Here is an 18568-nt window from a genome sequence, read left to right as displayed (position 1 = left end):
TTATAATATTACGATTATTATTCTCGTAATCCTATGACTTTATTCTCGAAATCTCAGATATATTTTTTTTCCTCAATCTGGCCCTAATACTCTGTCGTACCATAGACCTACAACAATGATCAATAAAAATGAAAATGTAAACAAAAAACAGTTATTGATTTCCATTTTTATAAATCCAGCCACTGGAGAGGAGCTAAAGAGCCTCATGTGGCTCAAGAGCTGCAGGTTGCTGACCCCTGCTTTAGGGAGTATAAATGTTATTAACTGTGATTATAAAGATGGCTCAGCGTTACTCTAAATATATTTCAACATGATTTTAAAATTGGTTTCACTTGTAATATAGCTTTTCACCAACAGAGGGCAGTGATGTTATAAAATAGATAGATAGATAGATAGATAGATAGATAGATAGATAGATAGATAGATAGATAGATAGATTAATACTAACTCTGAATTTATACAATAATGATGATGATGCCAGCACAAGAGATTGCAAGGATTTTCTAGCTTTTGAGAATTTAGTAGCCTACTTTATATGTTTAAAGGTCCATTTTCATGCTCATTTTCAGGTTCATGCTTTATTTTGTGTTTTCTACTAGAACATGTTTACATGCTGTAATGTTAAAAAAAAAACTTTATTTTCCTCATGCTGTCTGCCTGAGCGTACCTGTATTTAGCCTCTGTCTGAAACGCTCCGTTTTAGTGCATTTCAATGGAATTGCAACAGAATTGCATTGCTAGGAAACAGTTTGGGTCCATGTTCACTTCCTGTCAGTTGATAACATTCACATACACACTTCAACAGGAAATAAACTGGGACACATTTAGAATGTTTACGTTTAAAAACGTGTAATGGGTCTAAATATTGTATATTTGTGACATCATAAATGGGCAGAAATCCTGACAGCTTGTTTCAAATGCAGAGTTTCTGAATACGGGCTGTGTGTATTTCTCTGTGGAATGAGCGTTTTGGTACTTTCAAAGTATTCATATAGCACTTAAACCTGCTTTGTCTTAAAAAAAGACATGAAAATCTCACTTTTTACAAAATGTGATCTTTAATCTTCATCACAGCATGTGTCTGTCCTCTCCTTAATATCGGGGCATTGTACGAAAGAATTTCACTCATTCCGATGATGAAGTTGACCTCCGACCTCGACTCTCATGGTCCCATTATTGTTTCATCTCCTTCATATAGTGCAGATGTTCCCTGCCGGCTCCTCTCATTGTGTGGAGGGATAACCGTTTCATTATGAGGAAGAGGAGCAGGAATGTGGTCCGATGACAACTGGACATGGATGGAAAGCCATCCCTCCTTCCCCTAAAGGCAAATGAGCTTATGTTTGAAATGGGCTCATGCTGCCACATGTTGTGGTGTATTTTATAGAATAAGGACGGGTTACTCTCTAGTCAGAGCACAAAGAAACACCCAGAAAGAAAGAGAGGATGATGCTTAATGTCACCATCAAATTAAGAACAGTCACATACCTTAATGTAATGATTAAAATACAAAAATGAGAGGAGTATTGTGTGTCAATTTCTCTCTGTTATGTCATTCATGCAGCTTGAAGGAGGTTAATATTCAATTTACTTTTATCATGAGATACAACCAGATGTTTGCTCACATATGGGACAGAACGTATATTTATAATGACGATGTAAACAACAACAAAGCACGTAAAAATATATATTTTCAATTGTTTTGAACCACAAAAAAAGATATTTAACAGATAGGAATCCAGGACGTTCATGCACCACATGGCAAAACATATTTGGATATCTGAATATTACACCTCCGTTTTACTATCACAATGTGAAAATATTCTTTTTTAGCATGTTTTACTCACAATTTTGGGAACTTCTCTGTATGTACATGTCTGCTGTATGCTTTCACGTTGTTACATAACACGCTTACATTGCATATACAACATGTCTTCCTCTCAGCTCTCAGTAACTCCTGTGATTTATCTCTAATAGTCAGGATTACTACAGATTTAGGAGAGCAAAAAATAACATTTTTTCAAGAAATTGAGAAAACAATCTCACCACAAGGGGATGATTGAAAGCCTAAGAACAGCTAAATGGACCCTGTGGTGAGATTGTTTTCTCAACTGCTGCTTTCAAGGTCTAGAAATGAACTTTGAACCTCAGTTTTTAAAACAGACATGTTTGGTGGAAAGGTTTTCAATTAACGAACCAATCTATTTAAAAAAAAATAATCTGATGTATGAAATGACAGCTCTGAAACTGCACATGTACAGTGAAAGAAAGAAGACATGATTGAATTAGCAGTTAAGGAATATAAAGTCCAGTTTTATTCCTTAAATGCAGATGCAAATCAAGCTGACACAGCCAGAATATTAGCTCACATATGGGACATATATGTATTTATAATGACCATGTAACAACACACATATATAAGGCTGCACCCTCTTAGTCGATTAGTCGATTAATCGGTCGTTTTGGTCTTAGTCGACTAAAATTTCTTTCTAAAAATCCATCCATCCATCCGGCCAACAATCTACTGCAGCCTACATGTGTGTAAAATTGGTTCCACTTGCAGAACTGCAGTATATATTTCACTGTATCTAATAAAAACTAATATAAAGTCTTACCTTCCTGGAGGATAAGTGAAACCACGTTGACCCGAGTCAAACCGGCTTCACAGTCTTTGTTCTGACTGTCGGCCATGTGTATCGGACATCAGGTGATTTTTCATCCAATCATTTCTACATCCGCTTCACATGTGGAAACCATCATACTTGTAATTACTGTTCAGAGCTGTCAATCACGGCACATGCGTGGCGTTACATGCCCACGTGCTTCAGGCCGCTCTTGTGATCATGTGTGTAACTGAAACACAAGTTTAGCTTCCTCCTTCTCTCTTCACCTGCTTGACGTCTTAAAAGTGCCTGTTTCCAATCCACCGCTCAATGTTATCAAGAATAACAAACTTCACCTGTTTAAACAAATCTACATTTTATTACTTCAGCAGTGCATATACAGCATTTTAGTGGTACAAATCAACAGAACATAAAGTAAAAAGTGAAGCACTGTGTTGAGTATGTTCTTGACATAATCATGTTTGATTTAGGCATTTATTTTTGTACGTATCTTGTTAACTCCGTAGCCCTTATATGTGTTATGACCAGCACAATGTAATAAAAAACAGACCATTATACCAACGTATAGCACAGTAAGGTCTTTGTACAACAAAGTATACATTTAAAAAAAATGACACATTTAAGTGATTAAGTGCACTTTGTAATGTGTTCTCACTTTCATAAGCGATGGCATTAGGCTGCATTACATTTTCAAAGTCAAATATTCAAGTTATTTGACCCCGTGAGGCAGAAGCATTGATGTGAGGTCAGCGGAGCCTCTAACCAATCAGGAAATCACATCACAAGCGTTTTATCCTTCTGATATCTGAGAGGCTGCAACTTCGCCGGGAAGGAACATCAGTAAAAAATACATTTAGTTGTGAGAAGAGGATCAACTGGAGGAGACACTGGGATTGCACATTTCTTTATGGTTGAACTGTGCACATATGGTTTTGGTATGTGATTGGGCTGCACATGTTGCCGTCTCCAGAATCCATATTTACCAGCATATTGTTAGAGTTAGAAGCGTATTTTAAGGGGAAATACCCCAGGTGAATAGGGTAACAATTTGAACAAATAGATATCACCATGAAACTTCCCCAGTTGATTACTTACAATAAGGCACTTATTTTTTTTGTATTACAGGTTTTCTGAAATTTAATGTTGAAATGTACAAGAGAGGCAATCTCTTATTAAATTTGTGCTAATTTGCACACATCAGAAATCTGAACATTGGATAAAGCCAGGTTTACAATTCTTGTTTCATTTTGTTGACATATTAGAGTCAAAGGTTTTTGAATATATTTGGATGGAGTAAAAGAAAAGCAGCAGTTTGCAGCAGGAAACACAAATGTACTTTCTTGGGATTTTGAACATTACAAAGATATGTATATGTACTGTATATTAAAGAGGAAAACCAACCAACCAAACTATCAAACCAACTACAATCAGTAAAAAAAACAGGACAAAGCTACTGTGTTTTTACTTTTCAGAGCACAAAGGATAACCTACAGTACTGTTAATCCTACAGGATTATTCCATACCTGTGAAATGAACGATCTACTGTACCTTCCTCCAAAAGCAGCACCTGGAGGTGACAGTGAGCAGCCATATTGTTCTGAATATTCATCTAATTTTATTTAACTTTAGGTAAATGAACCGCAGGAGGTTTTTTGTTGATGTTTTTAATAATCCGCTTAATAAAAACATATTCAAAATGTATCATGATTTCTATATCCAGTCCCATTGGAGCTCTTGACATTGAAAGTAGAACACACAAGTGTGTATCACTTACATTTCAATCGGTGTAATTGAAATTTGGGAGCTAAAAATTGAGTCATAAGTGAGAAAAATGGTACAAAAAAACAAAACAAAAACAAAACTGATTTACTGTAGCTGCTTGGTCTGCCAATCTCCAACCAATAATCTCCTAACATACCTGTAAATAAAAGGCCTAACTGATTTTTAGTGCTCCCATAATATCTTGCTATCTATGCTGTAAATACTAGACTCGGCTCACTGAGGTATAACTGTGACTCTACCTCTAAGACATTTTTATGGAAGTCCAATCTGCTGGCAAATACCTATCATCTGATAATGAGGAGACCAACTATGCTATTTTACTATAAAACATCACATTCAGAGGACTGAACACATTGGTCTGTACTTCTTCCACTTTGCACCTCGTAAATTTCAATCTGTATAATAGTTAGTTTGAAATTTAGGGGCTAAAATTTGAGTCATGGGCAAAAAAGGCTTTTGAAAGTGGAAACGACACCAATCTCCAACCAATAATCTCCTAATGTATCTGTAAATAAAAGTCCTAACTGACTTTTAGTGCTCAAACTAGACAAAATATCTTATTGATAAGCTGCTGTTGTTCGCCTCGCTGATCAGTCAAGATCATGAATGTCAAGGTCATGGATGAGAGAAGCCACTGACATGAATAATTATTAACAATATCTTGCCAATAAAGTTTGACCGTTAGCAAACTTGTCCTGCAAATACTTGACTCTGCTCACTGAGGTATAACTAGAACAGCTCTGCCTCTAAGAAATGTTATGGAAGTCTAATCTACTGGCAAATACCTATAGTATAAGATAATGAGGACGTAGATGAGATGAGATAACGTTGATCTTTACTTCTCACACTTGACACCGCTTAAGTTAAAAAGGAAATGGCACCAAATTTGATAAATTGTCTCTCTTCAGTAGCAAAAAAGAAAAGAAACAAAAGCTGGGAGCACTGCCATGTCTTCATAGCGACACTGATAGCTCCTGCTGCTATCAAAATAGTCTAACATTTATGAATATTAAAGGCCTGCTGGGATCAATACTGTGGAGTAAAACATACTCAATCTTGCGTAAATACAAAACTATTTTCTGAGGAAGTGCTCCAAGGGAATTTCAATCATATTTTGTTTGTTTCTCTGTTTAAAAAGAGGAGATGACAAATAAGCGATTGAGTGAAAATATACTGAAGCAGCTCTGGGTGTTATCTTTGGCTTAGAGCTTTAAAGTAAAAACTCCTCAACGGCCAAAGTGCTGAATGTGACGCCTCTACAAGATGAATGAGGGTCATCAGGACGAGACATAAAGAGCTGGCTGCCACTCAGTCGTACTGTCAGCACAGAAAAACAGAGCTCATATTGTAAAAGTGTGTGTGTGTGTGTGTGTGTGTTTGAGAGTATAACACTCAATCATGCACACATTAGTTGGGAAGTATTCAACTCTATAACCTTGTAAATTTCTAATTTGTTCCATTCACTCCTTTTAAGCAAAACCACCTCATGGACGACAGAAAAAGACAAACTACTGGACATAAAAGTGTAATCGTACCATATATCAAGCTGCTAATACTATAAATTAACTGTATATTGACTGTTTAATGTTGGATTGTTTGATGGGGCCTTTGATGATTTGTGTCATAAACTTTGTACTTTGGCAGAACCAAGTTGCTGAGAGATCTGTCATCTGTATTTTAATGTATGTTTTATACATTTCAATGACTCGACTGCCCAGAAATCCTTTGAGCTGGTGTCATATGTGGTTCTGTCACTGTCAGCTGCTGTATTTCACATGTCATTGTTATGTTTTATTGCTTCCTGTGCGGGGAGAAGAATTCCTCCTGCCTGATATCCGAGAGGAATTTGGGCAATGGAATTTGCTGCATTTCAGCTTTAAAGTGGCACTTTTGGATTCATGCAGATTCAGTTATACATTAAAGTCTGACCTGGTCTCTAGGGCTGCGGCGATTATTTTCATGGTTGATTGATCTGTTGATTATTTTCTTGATTAATCGATTAGTTGTTTGGTCTATAAAATGTAAGAAAATGGTGAAAAATGTCAATCAGTTTTTCCCAAAGACCAAGACGACAGCCTCAAATGTCTTGTTTTGTCCACGACTCAAAGATATTCAATTTACTGTCATAGAGGAGTAAAGAAACCAGAAAATATTCACATATAACAAGCTGGTATCAGAAAATTTTGACTTTTTTTCCTTAAAAAATGACTGAAACCGATTAATCGATATTAAAATAGTTGTTGATTAATTTAATTGTTGACAACTAATCGATTAATTGTTGCAGCTCTACCTCTATTGGTCTCTATTATAGGATACTAAGACATACACTAAGTATATGGATGTGTTTTCCACAGGGAGTTTTCATAATTGATTCATTTGCCAATTATTTTCTCGATTAATAGATTAATTTGGTCCATAAAATAGCAGAAAATATCCATTGTGCAAATATCATACTTTGTCCAACAAACAGTCCAAAAGTGATATTCAATAATATAGAACAGAGAAAAGCAGCTGAAGCCAGAGAATGTTTGAATGCTGGTACCTGATCCGATTGGATCAATCTGCTAATTGATTAATTGAGTAATCGTTTCAGCTCTAATGTGTATAATAATAATAATGCTGCTTTTATAAAACAGTTTCCAAACCCTGTGAACAAAATTAAAACTGTTCAGCATGAAGGATGAGCTAATGAAAAAGAAACAGATAACCAACTAGCTTCCTGGTGAGCCAAAGAGTTGTCAATGTCTGATAACGTTTGCATTGCATTCAATTGTGCTTGTTATCTGGCAAAAGGTTAAAAAAGAAGGTATGTGGTGATACAGATGTAGAAAATGATCACAGCTTTCTGTGCGAGAAGTGACTTCATGACAAGACTTCATACAAATTATACCTGATTTTTGTTGAGTACAAGCTATTGAGTGAGTTCTCAGATCAATTTTTGAAACCCACAATTCCCTTTTGAGTTGCCATAGCGTCTTCTGAGACTATTGAGTCTGTTTTCTCACCTCATTTTCCCTTTCCCAAGACTCCCTTTCCCCTCTTTAATTTATCTTCTTCTGCGGTTTAAAACCGAAACCCTCAACAAACACCAAGGCACTTGAACATGAGGTAGAAAAAATAATTTCTGGCTGAAATCGCCCTGAAAAGTCAAATTCACATCCAACATTTTTTTCCTCCCTCACATGGACATCACGTGTGCAGATTAATTTCCATACACATAAAGTGGGCCATACAATTCTTGATTTGTTTGAGCTAGGAGAGCTTACACAGACAGATTTCACTACAGAATATAGGAGCAGAGGGAACTCAACTACAGCTCTTTTAGGTTTGTGAGTTTGCCAAATTTTAAAAGGTGCACTAAAAAAGTTTCCCCTCTTCAAATATAAAACATGACTGAATAAAGAGACGCGTTCCTGTTGGGACACCTGGGAGGTACCAGCCTTTTTGGATTCAAGAGCAGCCGTAAAGTTTAAACCCCTCTGAGAGAGGCATAAAACTCGGAAGAGAAAGCTTGTCTGTTATGGTTGGTTTCGTGTGAGTGTGTGCATACACATATTAATGTTGAATCAACCCAACTTTTGGCAGTAAACGATGACAGTCGTAAATTGTACAGGGCTTTCGTCCATCTGTTTATACTCATCTGCTCTTTCTTCTTCATTATCGCGTCATCTGTCAACTGCAGTGACTGATGACTCTTTCTTTGTTAGTTGCATTATTTTTTCCATTTTCATTAAAAACATAAAGCACAGAGTAAACACTGATTTGGTGATTTGCAGGTCAGAAAGACGTCTGAATGTTGGGATTAAAACAGCGCTAAAAAGCTGCAATAATAAACCTCCTAAAGTTGGAGTCGTGTTTCTGTCCACCTGATGGATGTAAGTCTCCTTTTAGCTCTGTTTTTGGTCTCCACCATCTACTCAGAAAAATATCTGGCTCTTCAGCTGCTAAATAATTCCCCAGATTGTCGCTAACTTTTTGTGTCTGTCTTTTGTTGCTGGGCAGGTAACATAGAGTGGATTTATCAGAGTATTTTTGACAGAAAAGAGTGAGATTTTCGGGCAAAACAATGAACTTTGTACAGATTTACTGTAGGTAATAATTCTCTGTTTATAAAATGTAAAAAATATTGATTAGAGGAGAGTTTCAAAAACTGCAGCTTAGGCCAGCAGGTTAGACTGTTATCAGGTCATTAAATGGTTGTTATCAGTCGTAAGCCTCATAGATATGGGTCAGACTAGTAGTTTTTATCATCTATTCACATGGGCAATCACCAAAAGAAAGAATAAAAGAAGACACAGCGACTTCTAACGACCGTAGTAATTATGACAGGTGCAGAAGCTGAGGTCAGACGCTGTAGTATGGACGGCGTGAAAGTCCATACGGGGTGGATGTCGGGGGATGGATGGGACACAAAACACAGTACTTGGGTTCGCATCCCGTGTAAAACCGACGTGTAATTGTCTTTGTGTTCACAACCTTCAGTTTCAGTTTTCAAACGTAGTTATTTTAAGCCAAAACAATCTTTTTTTCCTAAACTTAAAGAAGTTGTAGTTGTGTTGCCTAAACCTAAACAAGCTGTTTGGTTTGTGTTCAAAATATAATGTCAGAAATGTTGCTTTTAAGTTTTGCTTTCACTTTTACAATGTAGTAGGTGTAGCAGGCCCAAGCTGACCCACATCTATGAGGCTCATAACGACTGATAACGTACATTTAATGAGCTGATAATCGTCGAATCGGGTGCTTCGGCAGTAATGTACAGAAAAACGTAGAAAGACAGCTAGCTAGCAAACATGGATGTAAACAATGCATGATTAAAAATATTTCAAAAAAGTCTTTGCACAGGTTTTTAGGAGGCAGTTAATGTACTCAACTCATTTGTTAGATTTCAATGATACACACAATGTGTTTTGGTGAGTAACATTGAATGTTTACATAAAACTCCACACAGAACCTTTAAAAGTAGTTGAAAAAATTAAATTTCAGCCCAAATTTAGTCCAGTTTTCGACCTGCTAATCAACAAATGAGTGCTTACTACTGTAGGTAATGCTATATGATGTATAATAAGGCAACACTGTGTATGTTTAGCATCACTCAAAAGCCATTCCTGCATAATACTGTGAAGAGCAGCTGCCTGTAAATGAATAATCAGTTTCTTTATGTGCCGTTTCAGCTCCTCAGAAACTTGAGAGACGAACGAAGACTCTGGGATTATGAAGTTGTTGGATTAGTTTCTAATCCACACTGGAGGTCAAAACAGCAAACCTGCCCCCAGACGAGCCTCTGAGGACAGACGGACCCTCTGAAAGCTGACCTTGGGCCTTCATTGAAGACAGGTGAGCTCTGTAATTCAGTCCTGATGAAGAGTCCTGTCGTGCGATCATCCCAAACTCATATGGTTGCTCAAAGTTTGAAAATGTGTGCATTTTCTTAGCTCCCATGATTCAGTCTTGTAGCTAAAACGATCATTAATCACAAACTTCTAACAAAAAAAGCTGCAGATTTAGTTCATGCACAACATGGCGGTTTGTCACTTTTTTTTTTTGCAGGTAAAAAACAACATACTGCTACTGTGACACCCCAGACGATGTGGCAGGACGTTATGCACCTTGTAGCTTCTTAAATGTTGAAGGCACCGTTTGAGGAGAAGCTCGGCCGCTGCAGCAGTACCAGGATCATGAAGGTTTTAGACGATGCACGTCACACCAGCATCCTCCACGTGGCCGCAGTTGGTTTTTCCCCAGCCAGAAAACTTACACTGGTGGATGGTGTCTTCGGTCCCTGCGCACGCTACGTCGTCCATCCAGATCAGACCAGTACCTGCACAGGAAGGAAGAAAGAATTTATAGATTGTAGTGTACAAAATGGACAATTTATTTAATGTTTAAATGTAGGACCAACTTCTGAACTGTGTAGACTCTGCTATGATTTGCACAAAGTCTCATTAAAGACAGAGAGTGCAGGTGGATGTTGGGGTGGTGGTGATATATTATATTATTACACGGCTTTGTTGAATACTCGATTCTGGTCAATCACTGCGTTCTACGGTCTGTTATTTCTTTATAGCACACCGTTGCTATGTTTAACAGACCGTTGCTATGTATAACAGACCGTTGCTATGTATAACAGACCGTTGCTATGGGCGCAGTTCTGATGTTGGACTCTGGCAGACCGTTTTTATGTCAAATTATTGATTTCTTAAGTAAGTAGCGGTGTAATAAGCATGGTAATGTACAGATAGCCGGTCATTGTTGTGAAATAAACCCCTTCAGGGCGATGCAAGGCCCTTTTGGGTAGTTCTGTTGTTAGTTGTTAGTTCTGGTAGTTCTACAGAGAGTCCGGTATATCACGTGTGAACACAGCAGTGCAGCTCAAGATGACGGTCTGAACTGGTTTGGAGGCTTCGCTCCATTACGTTGAGCCAATTGTCTTGTTTTTGTTTTCTTTTTTCTTTCCTCACATCTGTTTTCCTTTGTTTTTCCTGTCTGTTTTTTTTTTATAGTTCCTGTTTTGTTCAAACTCTGCCTTTTGTAAAGACAAAACCCAATAAATATTTATTAAAGAAACCTCCACAAATCCCAAGGGTGTAGATTTGCTTTCTGATGTGGGGGACACACGATATGTGATGTCATGTGATGTCACAAAAATATGTGAAACGACCATGACCTTTTTTTAACAGCGTATTATGTGCCGGCACCACGGCAACAATGCCAATGAAAAGTTAATGAGGATCCTTTGTTGTGAATTCCCAGGTTACAAACGACTAATAGAGAAAATAATCGTGAGTTGCAGACCTAGATTCAATAAGGTAAGACAGGTTGTATGTAGCCTGAGAGGCAAAATCCCAAATCCAAAAAAAGGATTTTGAGAAGTGTAATTTACACCCCTTGACAAATTCCCTTTTCCAAGACACTCAAAGAGAAGAACCCCATCTACGCTGCAGTACATGGATAAAAATATGGAAAACAACAACTGGAAAAAAAGTCACTTCCTAAGTTCTCTTCGTCATTATAAAGATCAAAAATCACATCTGGACTTCGACACCAGCGGTCCAAGTTCAGTGTATCCTCTGATGGCTCATTCATGCATCACTTTCCCGCTCCTTCAAAATGATGCAACTGCAGCCAAAGAGAGGGAACATGTTGGCTGCCGGAGCTGCTTGTTAATCACCAGCTGACGTTATGTGAGCACCACACACAACAGTGTTTTGGTCATAAACTGTTATAAAAACTCAACATAAACACTCCCTGAAACCCAGTCAATGATTCTGACATTTCATTTCTTGTTGTGGCATGTAGAGAGCTGATTTTTCTCCCACATTGTTACCATAGAAACATTGTATTTATGTGAGAAGAAGATTATGTGGAGGACACATCTGCATCTATATGCAGCTCAACGTGTCCTCATGCAACAGTTCGTATGATATCTTTGAACAGTTATTCCTCAGTTTTCGTGCATTTTCCCACGAATGTTAGGTTTAGGAAAAGGGTTAAAAGAACTACGAAAGTGGCCTTACATAAGTACGGAAGTTATGTGACAAATCAACATGTTCTCACTCCCAACTCGTCAAACTCTGACGTACCACATGCGTTGGTCTCCGATGAGCCTCAGCATCGGAGACCAACGCATGTGGTACCCCGTCTTACGTTACTTTGGACGGACCAGGGACGGCGTGTCAATATACGATCGTTACATGCATAGTGTCCTTTCAAAATAAATTTCCGTTTTCCCAGGAAGTTAGGTTTAGGCAACCAACCACTTAGTTAGGGTTAGGAAACGGTCATGGTTGACGTTAACTTCACTGACTAGCGACTTTCGTGACTCAGGGGACTGATCATACCGACGTGTCATGTGACAAAATAAGTCAACGTTACTTTTACTTTTAGTTGATGAGTTGAGGCCGGGTTGAATGAATCTACATTTGGGTTAAGATAACTACTGAAGTGGTGTAACTTTAGTATGGAACTTAAGTGACAAATAAATCAACGTTGACTCCTGGTTTCACACAGGTTTCAAACATCTGTCTCCTGGACAAAACTCTGGTGTTTTTTTTCACCCAACCATCCACCCCGATCTCCTCCCTACGCAGCGTTTATCACTCTTTATACTTCCTGATTTATGATTAAGTGGATTACATACAAATTGATTTTGTGGGATATGTACAAATTATAGTGCATTACTTTCCGTAGGTATAGCTACAAACAGTGTAGTTCGGTGAACTTTGTGTAATAATTTCTCAGGCAGACAAATGATTCTTCAGTTGTTGTGCTGCTTTTCCCCCAAACATTTAACGGTTACAAGAAGGTTAAAAGTTTTAAAGGCAAGTGTTTGGATGCGGAGACATAAATCAGAAACAGTCACCATTATTATTGGTATGTGTATATGAGTCTTCTGATTGAGACATCAAGTACTCCTCCCAGGATTGTTGATCAGATTATATTACATCCGGTAATAAAATACACAGTTCCAGCTGGTAATCAGAGCTTTTGGCTGAATTGTTTCGCTATAAAACTTTTGTTCCTGTTTGTAAAACCGGGAATCACTGGAGGGTTTCAGGAAAGTCCCTTCAGTTTTGCAATAGTTTTTAGAGCCTCGGAGGAGATGGCGCTCAGCTGTGCGGGAATAAGTAACATTTGGTTGTACTCACGCACTGATGATGCAGTTTAAGGACACATGACTTAATGCGCTGTAGGTGAGAAGAGAGCCTGACTCATCAGTAAAGCCCTGAAAACAACATCTGGAGTCGCGTAATCTCCGTTGTTCTGCTCTAAATCATAACTGTTTATCACTCAGGTGAACAGACAAATAAGATAAAGAAGAGAAACAAACAATACAACAAACCTCATGTTGGTAAAGTCACGAACGAGGAATATAAAAAGCACACGCAAAATAAAACAGAAGTTTAATCAAAAGCACGATAGTTCAGCATCGGGCCAGCGGTCTCATGAGGCCAAACTTAAATAGATTGAACCTCTTAATCTTCCACTTCTTTTATTTCCTCTTCTATAACTGGCAACAAGTTCAAGGCGCTGTCAACATCAGGACAACTGAAGAGAGAAGTATCGCCTCATGAGGACCATCTGATGAATGTCAGATTCTATTGTCCTTCATTTGTGTCTGACTTTTATTAACTAACCACGAAAAACAAGACACAGACCGAGAGGTTAGTCAAAACAGACGACAAAGGAAACCCAAACTAAGTGTTGCGGCTTTCTCATGTTAACTGTCCAGGTTCCTGCTGTGTAGCACAGATGATAGATTCATGATTTAAAAATGTATTTCATAGTTTATATCTTTAAACAATAGAAACTGTACATTCAAGACACTTTAAGTTCACATGTAGAAAGTGAACAAACCAAAGCATATTTCATAATATAATATTAAAGTATTTTGAATGCCACTTTTTAATAGTTTTCTTTAATGTGGAACTAACCTCGATAGCACAAGTAAATCGTGTGTTTTGCTGGCTTTCTTGTGTTTGCCTATGCTTACGTATGTGTTTATTCCTACAGTACAGGTCTCATGAAAAAGGAGATCCGGATCTCAAGATACTGGAACAATAAATGTCTTTGTCTTATTTATTCTTGCAAGAATGGTTGTTCAGCAAAACACACAGAGCATATACAGTCTGCCAGTCTGTTCAGAGAGCAACACCCGCAAATAACGGTGAGGCATCTATTTATCCAAACAAAGCAGGATGAGGGGACTTAGCTTACAGAAGTGAGTCGTACGTTTTTAAGAACATTTAGGCGTACAGAAATTAGTCTAAACCCGTCTCAAAGACAGGTGTGGAAACAAAAATACGCATATATAATAAAGAGGCGAAGTGTACTTTCTGGGTCAGCTCACCACATTTCCATTACAGGAGAATAAGGTCACAATGACACACAAGCCAGTATATTTTCCATTACACTAACTTTGTCCAAAGGTCAAGAACATGAAAATAAGAGATTTGATTGAAAATTCAACATAAACTATCAACACACTAGCACAGAAAATCTCTTCCAGGTGTTCATTGTTCATTACGTGGCTTTTATGCCTGGTTTCACTGCAAATTCCCTTTGTTAAATGACCCTGTTAAATTCAAACAGTAAGCACCATTTCTTTGATGGAAAACAAACACAGCATATGACTACAATAACATGCCCCTTAACTTAATTGATTGTTTGAAAAGCCTCCAAGATAATCAATCAAAAACTAGAAATACCGCCTTGCGGTTGTATGCTTCTCCAGACCAGTCAAGCTGCAGTTTACATCCATGTCTGTCTAAAATGTCGTCACCTCATCGTTTTATCCTGTTAAAATTTTTTTATAAATTATCATAATTAGCGTATGAATTCTTGAGTTACGGACAAAAATGTGTTTTGTTAAGTCACAGTGACCTTTGACCACCAAAATCGAATCAGTTTGTACGGACAACTCCAAAAATGAATGCCTTTGTCCATAGCTGTCGCCAGCTCAGCGGTCAGGATGGCGTTATCAGCTGTAACCTCCGTATGAGAGCAGTGAAGAGTGGCGGCCGTGAGCTAACCAACAGGGCACGCTCACATGCAAGAGCATGAATTAAAAGCCAGGCCCGGCGATGTCAACAAAGCACAGAGAAGCTCTGATTACAACACACACAGAGGAAGAGTGACTTCATTCTCTGCTCAGGTAGACATTACTCTACTCTATATCTTTACATAGACAAAAGTTGTTTGCTGCTATATTAATGCTCTGGATGTTGTATAGAGCACCTTTAAGTTGTGTTGTTCCATTAAAGCTTTGATCAGCAGAAGAAAGCTGCTTGTTTTATAGAAACTATAGTCCTAGTTTCAGCTCTGGTGTCACACTGGGCTGAGATTTGTGTTTTTGTGTTCGAAGGATTTACTGTATGAAATATGTTCCCTAAAAATGCTGACATGGGTTTGTATGTTTCCAGTCCAGCCAGTTTCAACTTGGCCTGTTTTTGTGTTTTTAACCACATTAGAGTTCAACTGGAGTTAGAAAAAGTATGATGTTTTGAAAACTTTAAATCATCATTGGACACATAAACTATCCGCTGAAATCCTGGACAAATAAAATGTAGGTTGCCTCGGGTCAATTTTATTTACATATAGCCCAAAATCTCAAATCAAAAGTGTGCTTCAAAGGGTTTACAATCCATACAACACGTGGTACTCTGTATCCTTAGACCCTCAATCCGAATAAAAGTGAGGTACTTTAATCATGCATAAACGTCTTGGACAAGGAGATGTAAATTATTTGCACAAACAATGTATGTTTCTGTAACATCTGATCATAATGTTGCATTTAAAGGCTCATATCTGCATAAATACAACATAAATCAGCATCTCAGTCAAACCATATGCTTCCAACATTCCTGCTTTGCTTCAAAACATAACAAAAACTGGCTGCAGATTTGACATCTTCAAAGCAGCATGAAACACCAGGCGCACGTGTCTCCATGCAGGCGTGCACAGGATGGAAATGAGGTATGCACCGGGGAATACATGAGCCCCAGCTGTTTAGCTGCTGTGCCTTCTCAGGGTTTGCTTTAACGGACACGGACCTTTAAACTGTTTACTCTGGATCTCAACACACTTTTACTGCTCTGCTGTCTTCAGGCCGGGGGGTCGCACCGCTCGCACTAAACTTATGACACTTCTCACAAATAAGTGTTGGATCACCAGAAACACTGTGTGGGATTTTTAAGGGAACACCCAGGGATGATTTAGAAAAGAGTCACTCAGTTTATGAGGGATTTGAAGGATTAAAATACTGTTTGAAAAAGTGTGCTGACAAAAAAAACAACCCTAGAAAATCAGTCAGTCCTGGATTTTGTTAAAGAGAACTTTTTCTCTGTAAACTGACTCTCCTTGAGGGCTGATGTCTGTGTCTCCTCACTGATTATTAACTCTGTTCTTCTGTTTCTAGTCATGGGAAACAGAAATCATTGTTCACTTATGAAGAAAGAGGTACAATTCTTCATACATGTTTACAGTCTATCTAGAATTTTGTCATCTTTATTGTCTATATACTGTAATTTGACTATGTTGGTTTATTCTGTACACATGACATCTCCCTGATCTGTCTGTCCAGGGACAGGGATCCCTCCTTTGTTGCTCTTTCCTGATGTTTCTTCCAGTTTTTCCTTGTTTTGGGAGTTTTTCTTTATCCGAATCGAGGGTCTAATGACTGAGGGTCTTGTATGGTGTACAGATTTTAAAGCCCCTTGAGGCAAATTTGTAATAAAATTAGTAGGACCAAGGAGACATTTGACAAACAAGAGAAGAAGAAGAAACAACATCAACTCGATCAAGTCCTAATTGTATGGTTAAAGGTGCTCTATATGAGTTCGGGAGCATACCTATTGCTGCCGCATGGCTCTCAACATGGCGACAGCTGAGCCGATTGCTTGCAGCTTACGGTGCTAACAGTGAAAACAACGGCAACAGGGTGGGTGCTACGTTTCCGCTACAGCACCGCCGGTCGGGACGGCGTTATCAGCTCTAACCGCTGTATGAGAGCAGTGCAGAGCGCGCTCAAATGCACAAACAGGCACTAAAAACATGCGCGGCCGGCTCAGACATGTCAAAAAAGCACAGAGAAGCTCAGATTACAACACACACAGAGGGAGAGCGACTTCATTCTCTGCTCAGGTAGACATGACTTACTCCTCTATATCTTTACATAGACAATAGTTGTTTGCTGCTATATTAATGCTCTGGATATTATATAGAGCACCTTTAATGTATCCAACAGGTAGAAGGCAAATCTGTGTCTGTGAAATGCCCTGAAAGCCTTAAAAGATGTTCTGAATATAAAAATTTAAAGGTGGTTGACTCATCTGAAAAGATGTATTTGAATTCCAGATTGTTTTAAAGTGAATCCAGCCGTGATTTGTCGTCACTGCTGTTATCTGGAGGTTGTCCCCTGGAACAAAGAAATGTTTCCCCCCCAATTTTCCAGACTTATTAGTAACAACTCTGCCTGGACAGAGACTCTGAATGATGTAAGGCTGCCTTCGTGACTGAAATGAAATAAAGAGAGAAAGAGAGAGAGAGGTGAAAGTGACCTCTGAGACTCTTTCTTGACGACATCTGGCTCGCATGTCTTGCCCCATAAAACCTTAATATTAATCCCTGCAGCATTTCAGGGCACTGTTACTGCAGGTAAAACCACTCTACTGCACAAAAAACAGCAGAGTTAGTAAAAATCAGAACTACTTCACCATGGATATGTTCTGTGGGCAAACAAAACTTAACTGATTTCCTGTCTTGATTGAGATGTTCGTATTCCACAAAACGACCACTGACGCAGAAAGAATGAGCTTAAAGGGAGAGTGACTCTATAATCAAAATATCATCTATTCATCTTTGCCTTACTGTAGTTAACTAGGGCCCGAGCACAGACCAGGCGGTAGGTGAAGGCCCTATTGTAACTGAAGGAAATATTATTATTGTCTCAAAAGAATTGTATTTTCGGGTGCTCGAAAGGTTGTGAAACTTTTGCACACTTAGAAAAAATGTACGTGTGATATGGGTCTTATGCATTGGTGTGGCAAAATGGCTCGCTCGTAGCCCCCTCGTGCGTTTCACCTAGATCTTTGAAATTTGGTAGGTATATGTAACATGGGGAGATGTACAAAAAAGTCTCTTGAAGGTATACCGTAAACCCAACAGGAAGTCGGCCATTTCGAATGTTAGGGTGTTTTTTTTTTTTTTACATTTCTGTACTTTAAGGAACTCCTCCTACATAATTAATCAGATCTACTTCAAATTTGGTCAGTACAATCTAAAGACCTAAGAAAAGTTATCCATCGTTTGTGTTTTCATGCAAGATTGCTGCGGTGGCACGACAGCGAAAAAGCCCCTTTCGCCATAAAACAGGAAGTTGTTGTAACTTCAGCGTACATCTGCTCCAAATGATAAAGGTCCAGGCCTGAGGACATTTACATGCCAATGTAGACTCATAGCCCCGTCCACTTCCATAACTCATGAACCGTTTGATCGCCAGTACCCCGGACATTCGGGAAGGTGCGAGGGCCCGTTCATCGCTGCTTGCATCTTTAATACTTTTACTGTGTTTAATACAGCTGATTTATTCACTAATTTTGACCACATTTTTTGATTGATTCAAATTTTGATTCAATTCAATGCACCCTCTGTCAATCTTGCATTTT

At 38.4% G+C, this 18568-nt stretch overlaps 1 protein-coding gene across 1 annotated transcript in view; it reads right to left on the bottom strand.

Moving 5' to 3' along the window:
- Window positions 1-5036: 5036 nt before the first annotated feature.
- The window catches only part of scara5 (scavenger receptor class A, member 5 (putative)), an 84789-nt gene continuing 71257 nt past the window's right edge, over window positions 5037-18568 (bottom strand). Inside the window, exon 12 of the mRNA XM_074615005.1 lies at window positions 5037-10224. Within this exon, the coding sequence (XP_074471106.1) occupies window positions 10091-10224 (134 nt within the window). The 3' untranslated portion in view covers window positions 5037-10090. The remainder of the gene's footprint in view (window positions 10225-18568) is intronic.

The sequence above is a fragment of the Sebastes fasciatus genome, chromosome 18 (genome assembly GCF_043250625.1).
Source record: "Sebastes fasciatus isolate fSebFas1 chromosome 18, fSebFas1.pri, whole genome shotgun sequence".
Lineage (NCBI taxonomy): Eukaryota > Metazoa > Chordata > Actinopteri > Perciformes > Sebastidae > Sebastes > Sebastes fasciatus.
The sequence above is the reverse complement of the archived record's forward strand: the minus strand, read 5'-3'. Positions and strand labels throughout refer to the sequence as shown.